Source organism: Anopheles stephensi, chromosome 3, assembly GCF_013141755.1.
Source record: "Anopheles stephensi strain Indian chromosome 3, UCI_ANSTEP_V1.0, whole genome shotgun sequence".
Lineage (NCBI taxonomy): Eukaryota > Metazoa > Arthropoda > Insecta > Diptera > Culicidae > Anopheles > Anopheles stephensi.
This window is the reverse complement of record NC_050203.1, coordinates 19,950,116-19,970,623: the sequence shown is the minus strand read 5'-3', so window position 1 is coordinate 19,970,623 and position 20,508 is coordinate 19,950,116. Positions and strand designations below refer to the sequence as shown.

Genomic DNA, 20,508 nt, shown 5'->3' with positions numbered 1-20,508 from the left:
TCCTGTCAGACAGTATCAAGTGGCATTTCTCTCGAACTGTTTCTACGTCATGCAAAATTGTCGAGTTTGAAATATTTCATATAGAAAACATATAGCAAATGTGCTAAAATATTATGAAATTGCGGAACTCAGCATTAAAGATCCTCCAAGTACCATGCACATGCATTGAATAATAAAGTAACTATCTAAAAGTTCCACCTTCTACTTTTTATCTTGAAATTGAAATTCTTAAATCGAATTTACGATAAAATGCTCATACGAACCTTTGTTGAAACAGTGGACGGAGGCGAGAAACGAACTCTTCGCGTTGTTGAACGTTTTATAGCAGCTGGAATCCGATATCCACCTAACCTTCCCAATTTCTTGGCATTGCAGGTATGATGAACGACATCAGACGTATGTACATCTAGGATGACGTGCTAGGTATAAATCAGATGAGTTTCCTTAGCACATACCCTTATCAGTATCACAAGCTTATCGAAACATAATTGGTAATGGTTTATAACAGTCTGAACAGCAAATCAACCGCTTACGCCCAACGTTATGCAAAGTTACAAATCAATTCTTATATGCAGGGGTTTCAAAGTTGTAATGGAGCAGTTGATTGAAGTAACGATACAACTTTTGAATCATAAGCTCGTTATAATTAAACCTTCCCCTTATGCTCTAAATAAATATAAGAAATTGCACTGTTTTTAGAGAGATTTTTGCTTATATTTGAAATATCTTAAGGGGCAGCAGTGAAGTCCGAGTTGGCCTCGATCCAGTCCAGGAAGAACGACACACGGGCGTACACCGACGGCATACCGATCGAGCAACCGGCAGCAGATCCGAACGACACAACACCAATCTGGAGGCTTCCACCGTCCTGGACGGCGAGCGGGCCACCGGAGTCACCGTTGCACGACGAGCGACCACCATCTCCGCTCAGGCACACGTTCTGGGGCTGAATCAGGGCAGTGTTCCAGCGAGCGATACAGTCAGCGTTGGTCATGACCGGGTTGCTGGTGAACATCACGACGTTCGAAGTAGAACCGGTATCGGTGGTACGACCGAATCCGGACACGGTTCCGGTGAATCCTCCGAACTGACGAGAGTCCGAGCGAGCTGGCAGACGGATAGGCTGAACACGATCGTTGAAGACGATAGGGGAGTTCAGACGCACCACGGCAATATCGTTACGGATGTTGGTCGGATTGTATCCCGGGTGGGCAATGATTCCGGCGGTCGAGAAAGAAATGCGCTGCTGGGATGGCTCCACAACGACACGGTTGTGAGCACCGATGATGGCAGTACCTCCAAGAGCCGGAGTCGAAACACCGGTGATGACACAATGGGCAGCAGTCAGGATGTAGTTGTTGGTGAGGACCGAACCTCCGCACAGACCAGTACCGCCGGCAAAGTTACTCAGCAGAGCGATCTGGTACGGGAACTGACCGGGCGTCGCTTCCTGGCCGTTGACGATACGGTGCGACGGAAGCATCTTACGGTAGATCTGCAGCTCCGCCGGCAGACGGGCCCAGTAGTGATCGAACTCCTCGATCGGTCGAACCTTCGACCAATCGATGTCGATGTTGGCGCTGACCGCCGCAAACAGGGCAACTAGAAGCACGAACGATTTCATCCTGGCAAACACTGAGTGAAGGCAACGATGCAGAGGCTTCGCTTTTATAGGCACCCCAAGAAGTGCAGCGATAGATAACAAACCTTTCAGGTTAGATAAGAGCTGCTTCAAAACATCTCCCCGCTGGGTATTTCCAAACTGATTTAGTCGGTAGGACTGTGCTACGTTCGAACTTAAAATTTTCTGAAAATGCTTGGGAAAACTGATACGGAAAATACCGGCTATCAATACCGGGGCTGATGAGTAAGCATGATATTTGGTGGGGAAGATTAAACCTAGATTAAAGCCCAAATAAACGGGCCCGATAATAAATGGTCGAATGGATGGGGTGATAAATTAAGTGGAGCATTGGATTTCTCGTCTGTGTGGTGGGAAACAGATGATCGAGCGTGTGAAATTCCCGAAAAGTGCTTTAGCTAATGCCGTGAATATCCTTACCATGGAAAGGGTCTAGCGGAAGATGGATGGCTAAACAACATCTAAAACACACGTGAAACACCTTGAAATTGTACTATTTTGCTTCGTTCATCTATCGCTCCTGTTTTTTTTTCTAATGAATTTTATCAATTTCTGTAACACATTAAAGAAGCTGCTTAGAAGCTCTTTAAAAGTTCCAAGCACTTTGATGCTGCTTATCTGCTGCATAGAAGAGAATGGAAAATTCTTGTCGCAATCATCTTTTTAAGAGAGTTTACAATTCCTTTTCCATGACACTCTCCATATAAGCTACAGGCAAAGGCATCTTACCAGCATCCAGCAGCGATCGATAAACGCCGAAATTGGCAAAAGAGCGACGTTAGGGAGCTTTTGGAACTTGTAGCTTCATATGATCATTGTTGAGTACAATGCTGATGGAGATTACTTTTACAGCAGCACAGACCATTTCCAGTAGTAGTAGTAGTAGCAGTAAAAAAAAGAAAATAAGTTTCGTTTGTCTTGAAAATTCGAGCACTATATCGATACTGGATTCACTCAATACGCAGCTTAGTAAGCATCATTGCGTGTGCGTTATTATTCTCCGACCAAGTTCAAGTCATCGTTGCGTCAGTATGTTTTTTCCCATCCTATTTCATGATAATAACTTATCATGTGCTGGAAAGTGGTTTAACATGATGAATATCGCCTGCCTAATCCAGCCCGCCAGTTCCATCGACAGATATGCACAGGCAGGATTATCTGGCGATCGATAAGACGATTCCGTAGGCTGGTATAAAAGGGTGCGCAAGAGTGCGTTAGTCGAAAGTAAAGCTGTCAGGATGAAATCGGTCGTGCTTCTTGTTGCCCTGTTTGCGGCGGTCAGCGCCAACATCGACATCGACTGGTCGAAGGTTCGACCGATCGAGGAGTTCGATCACTACTGGGCCCGTCTGCCGGCGGAGCTGCAGATCTACCGTAAGATGCTTCCGTCGCACCGTATCGTCAACGGCCAGGAAGCGACGCCCGGTCAGTTCCCGTACCAGATCGCTCTGCTGAGTAACTTTGCCGGCGGTACTGGTCTGTGCGGAGGTTCGGTCCTCACCAACAACTACATCCTGACTGCTGCCCATTGTGTCATCACCGGTGTTTCGACTCCGGCTCTTGGAGGTACTGCCATCATCGGTGCTCACAACCGTGTCGTTGTGGAGCCATCCCAGCAGCGCATTTCTTTCTCGACCGCCGGAATCATTGCCCACCCGGGATACAATCCGACCAACATCCGTAACGATATTGCCGTGGTGCGTCTGAACTCCCCTATCGTCTTCAACGATCGTGTTCAGCCTATCCGTCTGCCAGCTCGCTCGGACTCTCGTCAGTTCGGAGGATTCACCGGAACCGTGTCCGGATTCGGTCGTACCACCGATACCGGTTCTACTTCGAACGTCGTGATGTTCACCAGCAACCCGGTCATGACCAACGCTGACTGTATCGCTCGCTGGAACACTGCCCTGATCCAGCCCCAGAACGTGTGCCTGAGCGGAGATGGTGGTCGCTCGTCGTGCAACGGTGACTCCGGTGGTCCGCTGGCCGTCCAGGACGGTGGAAGCCTCCAGATCGGTGTTGTGTCGTTCGGATCTGCTGCCGGTTGCTCGATCGGTATGCCGTCGGTGTACGCCCGTGTGTCGTTCTTCCTGGACTGGATCGAGGCCAACTCGGACTTCACTGCTGCCCCTTAAGATGTGAACAATATAGACAAAAAATTTTTTTTTTGAAACAAAAATTTCACTGTGTATTATAGTTGATTTATCAAGGAAGAAAGACAGTAGTGATCTCACAAAAACGTGTCACAATGGTTTGGAAACTTTTCAGACACCTAATGTAATAGCATTACTACCGGTGATGAGAGCTGATCTCACTGAGTGGTCAATCTTTTTGATATCAATTTCTTTGTCATCTGACTCCTTGTTACATTATCTTCAGGGTGTTGGGAGTTTTTAAATGGCATTGAATGTGGTGCATAAATTATGGAACTATTTTTTGGCAAAAACTATTATCGACTTATTATTTATTTATATTTCTAGTTGGACGGCTTGACGCCGTATTGACAAATTATCGACTTATTATCATTATACTTTAAGTATTGTTGAAAAAATAAATGACAGAACTGTGCAGAAAACCATGCGGTCCGATGTTCTATTAATTGAGCTGGAAAAACATGAACAGCTATACCGCACGTCTAACGATCTCAGTAGCACAATCGCTCGGTTAAAAAGATGGCTAATCGTGGTGGAGGAGGTGGTATGATTAAGTTTTCCATCTGAATGTAGTGGGCGTGGTAGTAACAGACAGACCCAGAGTTCTATCATGCATTGAAACAAGACATACCTACGCTTAAGCTTACGCGTTTACAAACACATGTTCACACTGAAAGGTACACGAACAAAAATGAGCAGATAACAGTGTTGAAAGGCGTTACAAAGCGTTACAGCCGTTATAACTTGAGTGGATAAGTGGATTGTAGTAAGGACGATGATGGCGACGACTTGTTGAACAATGACAGTACACTTAATCGTTTGATCTCTGAGTAGAAAATTCCTAACTTGCCGGGGACTGTAGTCCTTGTTGGTGTGTTAGTCTTGATGTGTGCTAAAATGTTAAAAATAGCATCCATAAGGCTTATTCTTCACCTGATAGAGCGCTGAGCGATGTTAAAGTTGGTGAGTGATAAGCCTGCAACAAAACGTGGCTCGATTGGCCCTACAAGCTTGATAGGTGCGACAGGGCTACCATCGCTAGCTGATGTAACTGCTGCTGCTATTTATATCAAATGTTTACGCGTCGGTAAGTTGCTTCCGTAGGACACGTACCTCTTGCTTGCAACAATCATCGTGCGAGTGTATAACAGTTTTAATCTATTTTTATCTTCTCTAAAATGATCGCGATTACTCACAGCGCCAGTATCAACAACTGGCGGTATTTCCAGGTCAATTTTTTCCTTCCCTTATCAGGAAATGATAGCTGTGCGTAACGATGAGTAGCGTTACCCACAGGTAAACGGAATTTCCCAGAAGAAAACTCTTTTCGATACATTGCGTGTTATGGACAGAAAGGGTTTCTAATCTGGAGCGACTCTTTTCCGTGGTCCTATAAAAGCGTCGTTTCTTTACCGATGCGTTCAGTCAGTGTTTGCCAGGATGAAATCGTTCGTGCGTCTAGTAGCCCTGTTTGCGGCGGTCAGCGCCAACATCGACATCGACTGGTCGAAGGTTCGACCGATCGAGGAGTTCGATCACTACTGGGCCCGTCTGCCGGCGGCGATGCAGAAGTACCGCCAGTTGCTTCCTTCCCACCGCATCGTCAACGGCCAGGAAGCGACGCCCGGTCAGTTCCCGTACCAGATCGCTCTGCTGAGTAACTTTGCCGGCGGTACTGGTCTGTGCGGAGGTTCGGTCCTCACCAACAACTACATCCTGACTGCTGCACATTGTGTCATCACCGGTGTTTCGACTCCGGCTCTTGGAGGTACTGCCATCATCGGTGCTCACAACCGTGCCGTTGTGGAGCCATCCCAGCAGCGCATTGCTTTCTCGACCGCCGGTATCATTGCCCACCCGGGATACACTCCGACCAACATCCGTAACGATATTGCCGTGGTTCGCCTGAACTCCCCGATCGTCTTCAACGACCGTGTTCAGCCTATCCGTCTGCCAGCTCGCTCGGACTCTCGTCAGTTCGGAGGCTTCACCGGAACCGTGTCCGGATTCGGACGTACGTCGGATGCTAGCCAGGCTACCTCGAATGTCGTGATGTACACCAGCAACCCGGTCATGACCAACGCTGACTGTATTGCTAGCTGGAACGCTGTGCTGATCGAGCCCCAGAATGTGTGCCTGAGCGCGGCCGGTGGTCGCTCGTCGTGCAACGGTGACTCCGGTGGCCCGCTGGCTGTTCAGGAAGGTGGAAGCCTCCAGATCGGTGTTGTGTCGTTCGGATCTGCTGCTGGTTGTGCCGTCGGTATGCCGTCGGTGTACGCCCGTGTGTCGTTCTTCCTGGACTGGATCGAGGCCAACTCGGACTTCACTGCCGCCCCTTAAGATGTTGCAAATATAAGCACTGGATTTAATGTATGCAAAAACATTGTGTATTGGGAATTATTTGCCTTGAGCTCTTATAGTACGAACCATTCGGGTCCACATGAAAGAACCAGTCTCAACAAATCTCCTCCGAAGGATTAGTTAATGCGAGGTACGGGATTATGCAGCTAAGCATAATGTATGTTAAGGAAGTCATAAATGAGAGAGAGAGAAAGAGAGAGAGAGAGAGAGAGAGAACCTAACAACAGTTGTACTTTTTTCTGACACTTCTATTATACTGATGATGATTATAGATGCCCCACTAATGCTGCTGACTGCATCCTGAAGTACTTTAAGTTCTATCGCCTAAACTCTCTTTTGGTTGTATTAAATAGACATGCGTCTAAATGAAATATTCTTTAGCGCGATCTACCTCCAGTTGGTCGTGGTCTATGATCGACAAAAATGGACATGGTGTGTTGAAATTTGTCCTCAACTCGGACTCGTAAATTGTTCGTCGTTCAGCCCTACTGTCTTATCCCTCTTTTGTCTAGCTGAACTGTGATGGAGTTGGCAGTTTCAGGAAATGCATTTCATCGAGTTAGACTCCTGTGACTACGATGTCTGAAGTTTTGGTGAAATTTGTCATCATAATACAACAGCGCCATCTGTACGTCAGAACCCAGACCTGTGATGCGCATGCCTCACAGCCTATGTCGGTGAATTCTTAATGGACTGCTTGATTGTCCCTGAGAATACTTCTAAATAGCTGAGACATGCATGCGCAGGGGAATGCTTGGACGGAAAGTAATACGAACTGTGTTATAATGCAGAAACGGGTCGGAAAAATAGCTCATCTTAACTGGCATACATTGATGGCGACGATGTCTCTCCAAGAAGGACACAACAGCTTACGATTGCGCTTCCATTATGTGTGTTTATGACTTAATCCGATGACTTTGTACACTCCCAATCATTCCACCATCTCCACAGCGCGTGTATAATAGTTTAAATCTAATTTAAGCTTATCCTTAAACACCCGGCACTTACCTGCCGTCGGTATTTCCAGCTCACCTTTTTCGTGACGCTATCGGAAGGTGAATTTTGGCTCGTAATGCGTACCGGTGCGATGAGCGATGAAGCCCGTCGGGAATTACCCAGCAGATAGATATATGCCAAACATTGCAAATACTGATGAACAGGCAAAATATTTCTAATCTATCACGCTACTTCCTCGAGTGCCTATAAAAGAACGAACCTCTGCATCGATGGCTTCACTCACAGTTGTCAGGATGAAATCGTTCGTGCTTCTAGTTGCCCTGTTTGCGGCGGTCAGCGCCAACATCGACATCGACTGGTCGAAGGTTCGACCGATCGAGGAGTTCGATCACTACTGGGCCCGTCTGCCGGCGGAGCTGCAGATCTACCGCTATGCCAGACCGTCGCACCGTATCGTCAACGGCCAGGAGGCGACGCCCGGTCAGTTCCCGTACCAGATCGCTCTGTTGAGTAACTTTGCCGGCGGTACTGGTCTGTGCGGAGGATCGGTCCTCACCAACAACTACATCCTGACTGCTGCCCATTGTGTCATCACCGGTGTTTCGACTCCGGCCCTTGGAGGTACTGCCATCATCGGTGCCCATGATCGCAGCGTTGTGGAGCCATCCCAGCAGCGCATTGCTTTCTCGACCGCCGGAATCATTGCCCACCCGGGATACACTCCGACCAACATCCGCAATGACGTCGCTGTTGTTCGTCTGAACTCCCCGATCGTCTTCAACGACCGTGTTCAGCCGGTTCGTCTGCCAGCTCGCTCGGACTCGCGCCAGTTCGGAGGATTCACCGGAACCGTGTCCGGATTCGGACGTACGTCGGATGCTAGCCAGGCCACCTCGAATGTCGTGATGTTCACCAGCAATCCGGTCATGACCAACGCTGACTGTATTGCCAGCTGGAACGCTGTGCTGATCGAGCCCCAGAACGTGTGCATGAATGGTGAGGGTGGTCGCTCGGCCTGCAACGGTGACTCCGGTGGTCCGCTGGCCGTTCAGGACGGTGGAAGCCTCCAGATCGGTATTGTGTCGTTCGGATCTGCTGCCGGTTGCGCCATCGGTATGCCGTCGGTGTACGCCCGTGTGTCGTTCTTCCTGGACTTCATAGAGGCCAACTCGGACTTTACTGCTGCGCCTTAAATAGTTGGAAATAAATGTGAGAAAATAATTCATGAAAACATTACAACAAGGTTCTGTTTTCTGATTAAAGTCAGACCTCAGGTTGCTAAGTAATAGGAGGCTTTTCCTGGGTTCGATAGATGGCATCCGTTCAGGACGGTGGAAGCCTCCAGATCGGTATTGTGTCGTTCGGATCTGCTGCCGGTTGCGCCATCGGTATGCCGTCGGTGTACGCCCGTGTGTCGTTCTTCCTGGACTTCATAGAGGCCAACTCGGACTTTACTGCTGCGCCTTAAATAGTTGGAAATAAATGTGAGAAAATAATTCATGAAAACATTACAACAAGGTTCTGTTTTCTGATTAAAGTCAGACCTCAGGTTGCTAAGTAATAGGAGGCTTTTCCTGGGTTCGATAGATGGCATCTGCATCTTCTTGCCAGAGGAAGACGCAGTACCTTCTAAGCATACTGACGCTGGTTCCCCTTTCAAACCCAATCTGAACTGTCTTTAAACAAAAGTGAGTTAGTACAAATGATTGCATACCTTTAGGCGTATGACTGTTGCAATGCATTTTTTCGCGTGCTCGATGTTCGACCTGTGAAACCATCTATTGTGCTGGAAAAATTCTGCACAAATCAACTAAACAAAACCGCACTTAATGTTGCTTCGCATATTTTCAGCTAATGGCATTCTAAACCAACCACCGCAGCACCAGCTAACGCACCGAAAGAAAGCAGCTCGCGCTTATTATTATCGCTTTATGCTTTACCCGCTCGTTTGGGGCTTTGATTCTAACTTTATTTTCGAAATCGAGAAAATTAAGGCTTGATTATCGCAAAAAGAAAGCGAGGCACAAAAAAATCGACACAAAAATGTGACAGTGTAGTAATCAGTAGGAACGTAGGCAGTAACACATTGGAACGCTACTGTAACGGACGTCTGGCATGGGCCGTTGGATGATATGGTAGGGTTATATGAATTCCCCCTTCCCAGGAGAATTGTGTTGCTGTGCTCGCTTAAAAAAGGGATCATTAATTAAAGTGAAATTATTACCAAACGTTCTACGTGCAGGTGGCTGATGCTGTTGAATGCCGGACATCGAATCGACACGATGAAAATGTATTGTACGGAGGTATTGTGTGAAATTGAACACCTGGCGCCCGAAGATAGTTTCGCGTTTCAGTACATTGCGAACTTTCCCGGTAAACTGGTGCTCAAACACATCCCGATGGAGCACATGGACCGTTCGGTGCTGCAGAAAGTCCCCAACCAGATCAGTTGCTTACACATCAAAGAATCGGCCAGCATCAGCTGGATCAGTGTACCACGGTCGCTTCGGTGCCTGTCGGTCGATTCATCCAGCCTGAGCCGGATGGATATCGAGCCGAGCAGCACCATTAGACAGCTGGTAATTACACAATGCGATCTAGTGCATGTTCCGCGCACCGTGAAGCAGGCCCGATCATTAGCGCTGTTAAAAATATGGAAGTGCAAATTGCGCGAACTAGATTTGGCCGCTGTGTGCGATAACGGGCGCTTGGATTTGCTCATTTTGAAGGAGAACGAAATACGGTACGTTGTCAATAGTGCCACCAGGCAATGCAGCGTGTACGATTCCCTTACCTCGCTGTTGCTGTCACGGAATCGGATAGTTACGATCGACCTGACACTGTTTCGCAGCTTCGTCAGGCTGGAACATCTGTATCTTGCCAGCAATAGGCTAACATCGGTTACCGGTCCAATGGTTCAGCAAGCGCTGTACAAGCTTGACCTAAACAGCAACCGGCTAAGTCATCTAAGCTTCTGCGATTGGCATCTGCCGCTTCTATCCATACTTTGGATCAGCAGTAACCGCCTGGCAATGTTTCCAAACTGTATGAATCACTTTACGAACCTAACGGTCATAACGGCAGTTAAAAATGAGTTGAACAACTTTACCATCGAAGCCCTAGCGGGCATGGACAGCCTTATTAGTTTAACGCTCTCATACAATAGCCTTACATCGGTAACGATGACCACCGAACGCTTTCCAGCAAATCTACAAATCATTGATCTAGACCATAACAATCTAACAGCGTTAAACTTGCCGTCCATACCGGTACAGTCGGTCCAGATCGATGCCACAGCTAACCGCATTGCCGAATTCGATGTGAACGGTACGTCAGCTAATGTATCGCGTCTGGTAATGCAGGGCAATCCGATTGACTGTTCGTGGTATACACCGCACGAACGAGCGCACGTCCAGTGTGTGCGGAATACGGAGTGAAATATAAGGTAATTAAGAAGTACGGGGTCATCGATCGCTTGATAAGCGTAATCTAGCTTTTTTTTTGTTGATACGGTTTAAAGTAATGTGATGACAGCAGTTATCCTGGTGCTTTACTCACGATCGCAAGTCACTATGAGAGCTATAGTTGACCAGTTGGTACCACAGTAACATGCAGGGCAATGCTGCGAATTAGACCTGCCAAGCTCCGGTGGGCTGATCATGTCTCATTCTCATGACCGGACAACTCAGCTCGTAAAGTCCTTTTAGGTTGTCAACATGGACTGAGGGGGCGTGGTAGGCTCAAATTGAGATGGAGCGATGGCGTTGATGCGTCCGCTAGAATGGCCGGGATAATGGATTGGCAGAAGACGGCGATGGAGCGTGAACGCCTTCGAGGATATACTCGGCAGGATTTTTTCCTGCGTGTGTGTGTGTGTGGAAGGACATTGAAGAAGCTGATACGATGACGAGCTGTATGACTTTGCCATTGTGCTGACTTGAGCTCCAGCAGTACAGGTATGTCATAAGAATGGTGCCGGACAACCTTGAGTAATTTTTTTTTAAAGATACTAAGTTTCGGGTCTACTTGTTTATACAGGCGACAACGGCGCCGGGCTTCATAAGGTAGGACCGTGGTTCAAATCCCATCCGAACCGTTCCCCTATATTGATGACTGCCTATCCAACTAAGTGGTATCTTTAAGTCTAGTAAGCCAGAAATGGCTGCCATGACCTACGAGTAAAAGGTCGTTAGGCCGAGAAGAAAGAGAGAGAGTCTAAGGTCTAGTTGGAAAGATCAGGCCCAAAATGATATGGAGTGATAGCGTTACGGTGTCCGGCAGAAACATTAACGATTTTGTGATGACGACAGTCGATCGTGAGTGGTTTAGTAGAAGACTTCTGCCGCATACCATGTCTTGTAGGTAGCAAAAGGGGTTCGATTAGTAATCTGTCACGTAAATCGAACCAAGTAATTATCACACAAAGTTTATTAATAAGGATCTTGGCACTATCGTTTTGAGCACGACGTCACGTGCTAAGTGTCCTAAGTGTACTGATTAGATAAGTTGGTTGACATTTACGTTTTAACTTTCGTATTAAAATACTGTGTTTTAATAATATTATAGTATAAGCATTCTAAACATATGCTGGGGAGTTCGAGGTTTCATGTGGCCCTAAGGGATATCTTCCTGTGAACTGCTCGGGAGGGTCAATCCTGGGAGCTTGGACAATTTAGAAGTACCCAAATTCCTTGAAGGGCCTCGTCTGCTTAGGTGCTTTCATCCCCCAAGGGGCTTGATTCACCCCAGTGTGTTCGGGTTTTTGACAAGAAGAAGCTGGAGGCATCCATCAACTATCGAGTGTAGTTCTAAATATTGTGTGGTTGAGTGTGGAGCCGCTATTATGACGAGTCTTTCGAGCTGAACGGTGATCTCACCATCGTGCAGTTCCGGTGGTCTGATCATGTCAGCAGAATGATACCGGACAACTCAGCCGGTAAGGTCCGTTTTAGACCGGCCACTCGGACTAAGGGACCCAAATTGAGATGGAGTGATGACGTTGCTGCGTTCGCCAGAACGGCCGGGATAATCGAATGGCAGACGAAGGCGCTGGACCGTGAACGGTATCGAAGATTCAAGGCAGCAGGCCAAGACCACGAAGCAGTTGTAGCGCCCGATAAGTAAGTAACTATTGCTCAACAACTCCAACTCTCAAGAGCTCCTAATGTCCTTGATCATGAGCTGAACAGCGTCGTTATATCCAATATTGTGAAGGTCGTAGATCGAATCTCATCACCGGGGACCAGCCCCCGGTAGCAAGGTCTGATAAACAGGCTACGCGATAAACCTAAGTCTAGTAGGCTATTTCATTACTATTATCAGGCAAGGCCTGAAGCTAGGTCGTGAAATCTAAAAGAAAGGTTAAAGCAGAGTTCTGCGTACGATTGATTGGCCGAGGGTGCATTGTGAGATATTTTTTTAAAGAATTTGGATGACCTTCTGTATTCTAGGAGGTTGTAACAACTTTAAACACTCTCCAGAAGTCAACGTAAACAAACAAGAAAAACCCATATATTTTCGCCATACGCATGGGGACTGTCAGCAGCGGCATACTATCAACAGCTGCTCACCAGATTAAGGCGAGACCTTCCCCAAAAGAGAAAAAAAACACCAAGTACACCTATCGACGTATTAGTAGCAATTATCGGTGTTCCCAAATCAGTGCTGCATCATGTTACTACCTCCAATAAAACCATCACGATGGTGCGTCAATGAACCACCAGTATCCATTCAAGACCGCCGATATGGTGGCGGACGGCTAATCAGCTGGATTCGGTAAGCATATTTTTATCATCGTTCCTTGTTGTGTGTCGCTTTGCTACCGCACCCGATCAGCCAGAACGCAATCAGGGGTTTCCCGTCTATGGCTAAGCTTATTTTTACGTGTGTCGGGTTATTTTTGAGATAGGTTTGTTCGTTCGCAGCCCTAACGGCGCGTTCTGCGAAAGAGTGGGTCGGCGGCTCTACAGGCTTTGTATCTAATCGGAAGCATTGATAATTAGATTATGAGGGCCAGTAAATCATGATGATGCAAACTGCAGGATTGCTTCATCAATACGTATTATGCTAAGTGTTGTTGATTTTGGGCTGTAGGTCATGAGCAGGCGATGACCTAGCGGGTACCCTTGAATGGTAGGATATTGCTGAGAAGAAGAATCGATTAGTTGCTTATTCCTGGCTTCACGCCCGGCTACGTCATGACGGCCATCTTATGGTTTCCCAAACTCATTTATACCACGTAGTTGGATAGTCCGTCGGTCCCGATGGGATTCAAGTCCTGACCCTGGACCGAGAGGTGAGTTAAGTATAATAAGGTAACGTCATTGAGTTAGCACGTTGGATGCGACTGCAGGTAACGAAATGCTGCACACCCGATTGGATTTACCGCCGATAATTGTCATTGGAAAGACCGATCCGAGATTACGCTTGTGTGATAAGGAGCTATCACACAACCAGCCAACATCCGTTGGGCTGCGACGTTTAGTATATAAGAAGGTCAGGCCAGAACGTACCGTATCCAGTGTCAAGATGAAATCGTTCGTGCTTCTAGTAGCTCTGTTTGCCGCGGCCAGCGCCAACATCGACATCGACTGGTCGAAGGTTCGACCGATCGAGGAGTTCGATCACTACTGGGAGCGTCTGCCGGCGGAGATGCAGATCTACCGTAAGATGCTTCCGTCGCACCGTATCGTCAACGGCCAGGAGGCGACACCCGGTCAGTTCCCGTACCAGATCGCTCTGCTGAGTGAGTTCGTGATCACGAGCGGCCTGTGCGGAGGTTCGGTCCTCACCAACAACTTCATCCTGACTGCTGCTCACTGCGTTGTCGGAACGGCCGGTATTCTGGCGTCCGGTGGTACTGCCATCATCGGTGCCCATGATCGCAGCACCGTAGAACCAACCCAGCAGCGCATCCGGTTCTCGGGCCCGGGAGTCATTCCCCACCCCTTCTACACCTCAGCCAACATCCGTAACGATATTGCCTTGGTGCGTCTGGATGCTCCAATCGTCTTCAACGCCCGCGTGCAGCCAGTGCGTCTGCCCGCCCGTTCGGACTCTCGCCAGTTCGGAGGATTCCTTGGAACCGTGTCCGGATTCGGACGTACGTCCGATGCTAGCCAGGCCACCTCGAATGTCGTGATGTTCACGACCAACCCGATCATGACCAACGCAGACTGTATTGCCAGCTGGAACGCTGTGCTGATCGAACCTCAGAACGTGTGCCTGAGCGGAGAGGGTGGTCGCTCGGCCTGCAACGGTGACTCCGGTGGTCCGCTGGCCGTTCAGGAAGGTGGAAGCCTCCAGATCGGTGTTGTGTCGTTCGGATCTGCTGCTGGTTGTGCCGTCGGTATGCCGTCGGTGTACGCCCGTGTGTCGTTCTTCCTGGGATGGATTGAGGCCAACTCGGACTTTGTCGCGACTGCTTAAATCTGAATGATCTGCGATATGAGTTGCTTAAGGGTAACATGTAAATAAAAGCTTAGCCTCTAAATGGAATTGTCTAAAATTGTGCTGCTCATTCTATTGTGATGTTGAATGGAACAATTTTCCTCCTGGATTCAAAATACCGAAAAGTATGCAATAGCTGTTACAATCTAAAGCTATGAGCAGGTCAGTTAAACCGATGGGAATTTGGTTGTATTTCGTGTTGGGTTGTTGGGAGCTTGAGAGCTACCAGGTGGCCTTACTTTGATGAATTGAAAGATATGTGCTCTTCTATTGCAAAGAGTAGTTTTTCACTAGCAGAACGGATTCGCCATCTTTAACGGCTTTTTCAAAATGAGTGAGGCGGAGAAGCAAAGGCTCATGTCAATGAGAGAGAGCGAGAAAGAGAGAAGGAAGATTTTATCACTCTGCCCCCACCATGAAGCACTGACCTCACAAAGTAGCTCTTCGCACTCTTCGAGCTCTTCATCCTCACGAGGTAGCTCTTTGACCTCTTGAAGCTCTTCGCTAGCAGCGAGCGCGGAGCTATCGGAAGGCCTCGTCTCTTAAATGTAAGCGAGCAGCTGCTTGGACTAGGTAGCTTGCGACCTTGGTAAGACCACTTGATATAGTCCGTTGGAATATGTCCCTTGAACGAGGCTCCTTGGAATAGGCCCTTTCGAGGAGGCCCCTTGGACTAGGATCCTTGGACTAGGTCCCTTCGATTAGGCCTCTTGAGATACATCCCTTGGTATAGACCTTTGGAATAGGGCCCTTGGACTAGGCCCCTTTGAATAGAACCCTTCGATTAGCCTCTTTGCACTAGGACCCAAGGGCTAGACCCCTCGGACTAGGTCCCTCGGAATAGGCAAGTGACCTAGAGAAGGTCCCACCTTGTCGAAATCTTACTAAAGCACGCCTAAAAGTATGCAATACATTTTTAAATGCAAACTTATTCCGTCAGAACTTTTAAGCTCCCTATCGATTGTTCCGCCTGACTGTTTCGAGGCTAAAGGAACCAATAAAGTTTGAAGACTGTTATTAAAGTATGTCTAAACTAGCTACAAACCAAACAAAGAACCCAGAAAATATTACATTGTAAATTTTAGTCACTTTTATTCATTATCCTTTTGCGAAGCGATTTATGCACGAGCAACGAAGTCCGAGTTGGCCTCGATCCATCCCAGGAAGAACGACACACGGGCGTACACTGACGGCATACCGATCGAGCAACCGCCAGCAGATCCGAACGACACAACACCGATCTGGAGGCTTCCACCGTCCTGGACGGCCAGCGGACCACCGGAGTCACCGTTGCAGGCCGAGCGACCGCCCTCTCCGCTCAGGCACACGTTCTGTGGCTGGATCAGGGCAGTGTTCCAGCGAGCAATACAGTCAGCGTTGGTCATGACCGGGTTGCTGGTGAACCTGACCACAGCAGAGGTAGCCTGGCTGCCGTCCGACGTACGTCCAAATCCGGACACAGTGCCGGTGAATCCACCGAACTGGCGCGAGTCCGAACGAGCTGGCAGACGAGCCGGCTGCACGCGGGCGTTGAAGACGATCGGAGCATCCAGACGCACCACAGCAATATCGTTGCGGATGTTGGTGGTCGTGTACTGCGGATGGCGGACGATGCCTCCAGTCGAGAAACGGATGCGCTGCTGGGTAGTCTCCTGGACGTTACGGTTGTGGGCACCCATGATGGCAGTACCACCGCGGGCCAGAGTCGTCGTACCGGACACGACGCAGTGAGCAGCAGTCAGGATGTAGTTGTTGGTCAAGACGGATCCTCCGCACAGACCGGTTCCGGTCAAGAACTCGCTCAGCAGAGCGATCTGGTACGGGAACTGACCGGGCGTTGCCTCCTGGCCGTTGACGATACGGTGGGACGGCAGCATCTTACGGTAGATCTGCATCTCCGCCGGCAGACGCTCCCAGTAGTGATCGAACTCCTCGATCGGTCGAACCTTCGACCAATCGATATCGATCCATTCGGCGCTGGCAACGGCCAGAAGTCCCACAAGAAGCGCGAAGGTTTTCATCTTGACACACCACAACGTTAAGTGAACTATTGGGCACGGCATGGTGCTTATATACCTTCAATTGCTATACAATTCTTATCCAATTAACACCGATAGTTACTTCCTGCAATCGCGACCTAAGCCATCGAGTTACGGGAAAAAGTGCGTGGCGGATCGATTACTTCCCACAGCATCGATAAGATATGGACTTATCTTAGGCGAAGAGAAGAAAAGTTGTTGTGTGGGAATTGGCAAGCGCGCCGACCAAATCACCATTTTATTGCCGTCCATTATTGGACAGAGCCTTGGATTACCTTCTCCCGAACGGGTGTCCGAATTTCGTCACCTGGATTAGACTATTTTCCTACACAAATTGGAAGTACATAATGGTGCTAGAATATAACGTTATCGCTTTACATAGCTAGTGTTGTATTGGTGCACGCACGTCCTACGCACAGTCTCACGATCCTGAGGGACCTTCGAGATATTGGAGGATTTATTGCGTGTAGATTGGAATTCTTCCCACCGGGCCGGTGAGAAACCGGTGGCCACCAGGAAGGTAAGGTTTTCAAGTAGTTTCCTTATCACGCTACCACTTTTTAGCGGATCGTTTGTTATTTTATTTTTTGGTTTACGATGGCAATAAACTTTTTCCGCCAAAAAGCAAAGCAAAAGCGGGGACAGACATTTGCTGTTATCGTAGCTTTTTAACGGCGGCCTGGATTAATTGGCTTAAGCTAAGCGTTAAGCATGTAGTGGGATAGAAATATTCCACACTGTAGATAACACAGTCGGGGATGGCTATGTTTCAGGCTCAGTTTGCGCTTCTCCGAAGTTATTAGTACACGCACGAACACCGAGAGATGGCGCTGAGGTGCAGATCGAGTCGACTCGGTCAAGCATTGTGTGGAACGTGATAATTGAGGTAGGTTATTGAACTTTTTTCTTAACAAAACGAAGCTAGTTTAGCATATCTTAGCGACTGTGAATACCATTTGAAAAGAACTTATCGGTTGGCGCTAATAATGTATGTTTCGAAAATTGGTTTTTCGGAGCTGATCTCTTGACACAGAATACCATAAACCACATCCTTCTTTGCATGATATTACTTGAAGAAACCGCAACTTCCTGCTGCTTTTTATGTCAAAAAATCACATCAGTAAAGGACCCTCTTGAAAATCTTCGCTTGGAGAAAAGGTTTATGTACAACTTGCTTCGACATGGGCAGTCTCTACTGAGACTCTCGAAGAAACGAATGAGGTCTCAAAGCTTCTAAAAATCATTCTTCTTCTTCCTTGGCCCTAAAACCCGGAGAGGTCTCGGCCTGCCATTTTTTGGCTCTCTGTGACTTGATTACACCCGTAGCAAATTAGTCAGCCTTACGTACGGGGAGGCGGTCTGGATGGGATTTGAACCCCGGTCGTAAAATCTGACTCTCATCTGTCTGCAGAAGACAGAGCACATGTGAGTGCAGCATCGACTTCTTCTTCGTGACTTAACCTGACGCCACTTAGGTTATGTCTGCTATTTCTGGATTTCTAGACCTATTGGTACCAAGAAGTTAGATAGTCAGTCATCTCTACGGGATTTGAACACCGGGTCATGTCATGTGACGACCGACACCGCTCTCATCTGTACCACAGTGCCATCGCACTGTAAGTACGGCTACAGCCGGCTGTTAAGTTGTCCAGAGCGGTTTTAAAGCTCTGACGCTTGTTTGACACGTTTACCTTGTACCACAGTTGTTACCAAGCACTTGACACAACTCTTTTGGAGCAAATAATGCATTTGATTTAGTCCGTTTTATTGTAACACATAATACTTTCTACGAAATTAAGGGCGAGCAGTGAAGTCCGAGTTGGCCTCGATCCATCCCAGGAAGAACGATACGCGGGCGTACACCGACGGCATACCGATCGAGCAACCGGCAGCAGATCCGAACGACACAACACCGATCTGAAGGCTTCCACCGTCCTGGACGGTGAGTGGGCCACCCGAGTCACCGTTGCACGACGAGCGACCTCCCTCACCGCTCAGGCACACGTTCTGGGGCTGAATCAGGGCAGTGTTCCAGCGAGCGATACAGTCAGCGTTGGTCATGACCGGATTTCTGGCGAACCTGACCACATTGGAGGTAGCCTGGCTGCCGTCGGACGTACGTCCGAATCCGGACACAGTGCCGGTGAATCCACCGAACTGGCGCGAGTCCGAGCGAGCTGGCAGACGAGCCGGCTGCACGCGGGTGTTGAAGGTGATCGTACCATCCAGACGCACGACGGCAATATCGTTACGGATGTTGGTCGGACTGTACTGCGGATGGCGGACGATGCCTCCGGTCGAGAAGCGGATGCGCTGCTGGGTAGTCTCCTGGACGGCACGGTTGTGGGCACCCATGATGGCAGTACCACCGCGGGCCAGAGTCGTGGTACCGGACACGACGCAGTGAGCAGCAGTCAGGATAAAGTTGTTGGTCAAGACGGTACCTCCGCACAGACCGGTTCCGGTCAAGAACTCGCTCAGCAGAGCGATCTGGTACGGGAACTGACCGGGCGTCGCCTCCTGGCCGTTGACGATGCGGTGGGACGGCAGCATCTGACGGTACTTCTGCATATCCGCCGGCAGACGGGCCCAGTAGTGATCGAACTCCTCGATCGGGCGCACCGTGGACCAATCGATATCGATCCATTCGGCGCTGGCAACGGCCAACAGACCTACTAGTAGCACGAAGGTTTTCATCTTGACGCACAATGATGTACCACAAGGCACGCGTCGCTACTTTTTATACCAAAAACCTGGGCACTGGGAACGTGCAAAAATCATCCGATAATCAGGAAAGGACACAAAGTTTGCGCTTACAAAACGCGTCACGATAAGCGGGGAATAGCGCAAGAAAACAGGTCGGTGTAAAGAAGGAAATCCCCAGCACGGCTGCATGCGCTACCAATTTGCAAAATGCATACCAAGCGGTAAGGGCTCCGGCGATAAGCCGCCTTGCCAAAAAGCTTACACTTTCTATCAACGTCTGGTCTAATCTGCTTTACCCGCAGATACCTTGCCAAAATTACTCATTAGCGTAGATTTAGGCCGGCCGGTCGATAACAATTCGCAACGCTTGTACTACAATAAACTGCAGCCATTAAACAATCCCACGCTTGCTGCCACATTGATAAGACTAATATCGTGAGAGAACGCCTGCCTTATCGTAGCCCTTTTTGTTTTGATTCCATATCATCAAAAAAATCATAGAAATGGGGGGATTAGCCGCTAAATCTACCTATTTTAGGGGATACTTCAGTTTTAATTGTACCCCGTGTTTGTGCTGGGGCTGTTGAAGCGTAATTTCAGTCGGTTACGAAATTATCAGCCCGCAGTGTGTAATTGCTTCCCGGCCTTATCGACTAGTGGCCGACGTCCTGTGAAGCGCACGCGTTCGATCGACGTCTACCGTCCTACCGTTCGGTTCATTGTATTCTCATTAACGGTGTGTGAGGAATTTACGGACTAGGTCGTTCGGAACTGCTAACGATAACGTCGCATCAGACTTCCTTAGATGGACGTTAGTGGGTTCGTCGTAGACGTCGTGTAGGTCGTTTTTTCCGTGGGTTTAACTAAATCCTTCCTCTCGAAATCTTCCAGCTTCTTATTCAGGCAGTTCTGGAGGAAGATAGTAGTACTCAGTACCATCAAAGTACTATGAATTACTCAGGGAAGCTAACTCGTAGCGCGTTGAATTTTAAAGCTGCGCCTAAATTTATGCAATTCAAAGTCGCCGATGGATTGAAGTAGACGAGATCGTGCGTTGAGCGCAATACAACAGCTTGCTTTCAGACGTTACAACCCCTGGATATTAAGGCTGGAACTGATGACACTTCTTAGCTTCTCGTTCGAAGCGAAGTTGTTGAAGGGCTCTCTCCCAAGCCATTTTTTCATCTAAATCTATATTCTA

General features: G+C 48.4%; 6 protein-coding genes across 6 annotated transcripts; 4 read left to right on the top strand and 2 right to left on the bottom strand.

Moving 5' to 3' along the window:
• Positions 1-690: 690 nt before the first annotated feature.
• LOC118512753 (brachyurin-like) lies at positions 691-16,610 on the bottom strand. The gene is made up of 2 exons (XM_036057643.1): positions 16,524-16,610; positions 691-1,567 (listed from the first exon to the last, which is right to left on the bottom strand). Exons 1-2 carry the CDS (start codon positions 16,581-16,583, stop codon positions 728-730), a joined length of 900 nt encoding a protein of 299 aa, XP_035913536.1. The 5' UTR covers positions 16,584-16,610; the 3' UTR covers positions 691-727.
• LOC118512758 (brachyurin-like) lies at positions 2,850-3,821 on the top strand. The gene has a single exon (XM_036057648.1). It carries the CDS (start codon positions 2,881-2,883, stop codon positions 3,775-3,777), a length of 897 nt encoding a protein of 298 aa, XP_035913541.1. The 5' UTR covers positions 2,850-2,880; the 3' UTR covers positions 3,778-3,821.
• On the top strand, positions 5,210-6,176 carry LOC118512757 (brachyurin-like). Its single transcript, XM_036057647.1, has one exon. It carries the CDS (start codon positions 5,236-5,238, stop codon positions 6,133-6,135), a length of 900 nt encoding a protein of 299 aa, XP_035913540.1. The 5' UTR covers positions 5,210-5,235; the 3' UTR covers positions 6,136-6,176.
• LOC118512754 (brachyurin-like) lies at positions 7,383-8,306 on the top strand. The gene has a single exon (XM_036057644.1). It carries the CDS (start codon positions 7,383-7,385, stop codon positions 8,304-8,306), a length of 924 nt encoding a protein of 307 aa, XP_035913537.1.
• On the top strand, positions 13,621-14,610 carry LOC118512756 (brachyurin-like). The gene has a single exon (XM_036057646.1). It carries the CDS (start codon positions 13,642-13,644, stop codon positions 14,539-14,541), a length of 900 nt encoding a protein of 299 aa, XP_035913539.1. The 5' UTR covers positions 13,621-13,641; the 3' UTR covers positions 14,542-14,610.
• On the bottom strand, positions 15,630-19,328 carry LOC118512755 (brachyurin-like). The gene is made up of 2 exons (XM_036057645.1): positions 18,441-19,328; positions 15,630-15,725 (listed from the first exon to the last, which is right to left on the bottom strand). The coding sequence occupies exons 1-2, from the start codon at positions 19,296-19,298 to the stop codon at positions 15,681-15,683; spliced, it is 903 nt and encodes a 300-aa protein (XP_035913538.1). The 5' UTR covers positions 19,299-19,328; the 3' UTR covers positions 15,630-15,680.
• Between the last annotated feature and the right edge of the window lie 1,180 nt (positions 19,329-20,508).

Excerpts from the sequence above, each read along its gene's own strand:
- LOC118512753 (XM_036057643.1), bottom strand. The coding sequence starts at position 16,583 with ATGAAAACCTTCGCGCTTCTTGTGGGACTTCTGGCCGTTGCCAGCGCC. Across the intron at positions 1,568-16,523 it reads CCAGCGCCGAATGGATCGAT|ATCGATTGGTCGAAGGTTCG; the intron begins ATCGATTGGTCG and ends GCCAACATCGAC.
- LOC118512758 (XM_036057648.1), top strand. The coding sequence starts at position 2,881 with ATGAAATCGGTCGTGCTTCTTGTTGCCCTGTTTGCGGCGGTCAGCGCC.
- LOC118512756 (XM_036057646.1), top strand. The coding sequence starts at position 13,642 with ATGAAATCGTTCGTGCTTCTAGTAGCTCTGTTTGCCGCGGCCAGCGCC.
- LOC118512757 (XM_036057647.1), top strand. The coding sequence starts at position 5,236 with ATGAAATCGTTCGTGCGTCTAGTAGCCCTGTTTGCGGCGGTCAGCGCC.
- LOC118512754 (XM_036057644.1), top strand. The coding sequence starts at position 7,383 with ATGGCTTCACTCACAGTTGTCAGGATGAAATCGTTCGTGCTTCTAGTT.
- LOC118512755 (XM_036057645.1), bottom strand. The coding sequence starts at position 19,298 with ATGAAAACCTTCGTGCTACTAGTAGGTCTGTTGGCCGTTGCCAGCGCC. Across the intron at positions 15,726-18,440 it reads ACGCCCGCGTATCGTTCTTC|CTGGGATGGATCGAGGCCAA; the intron begins CTGGGATGGATC and ends GTGTCGTTCTTC.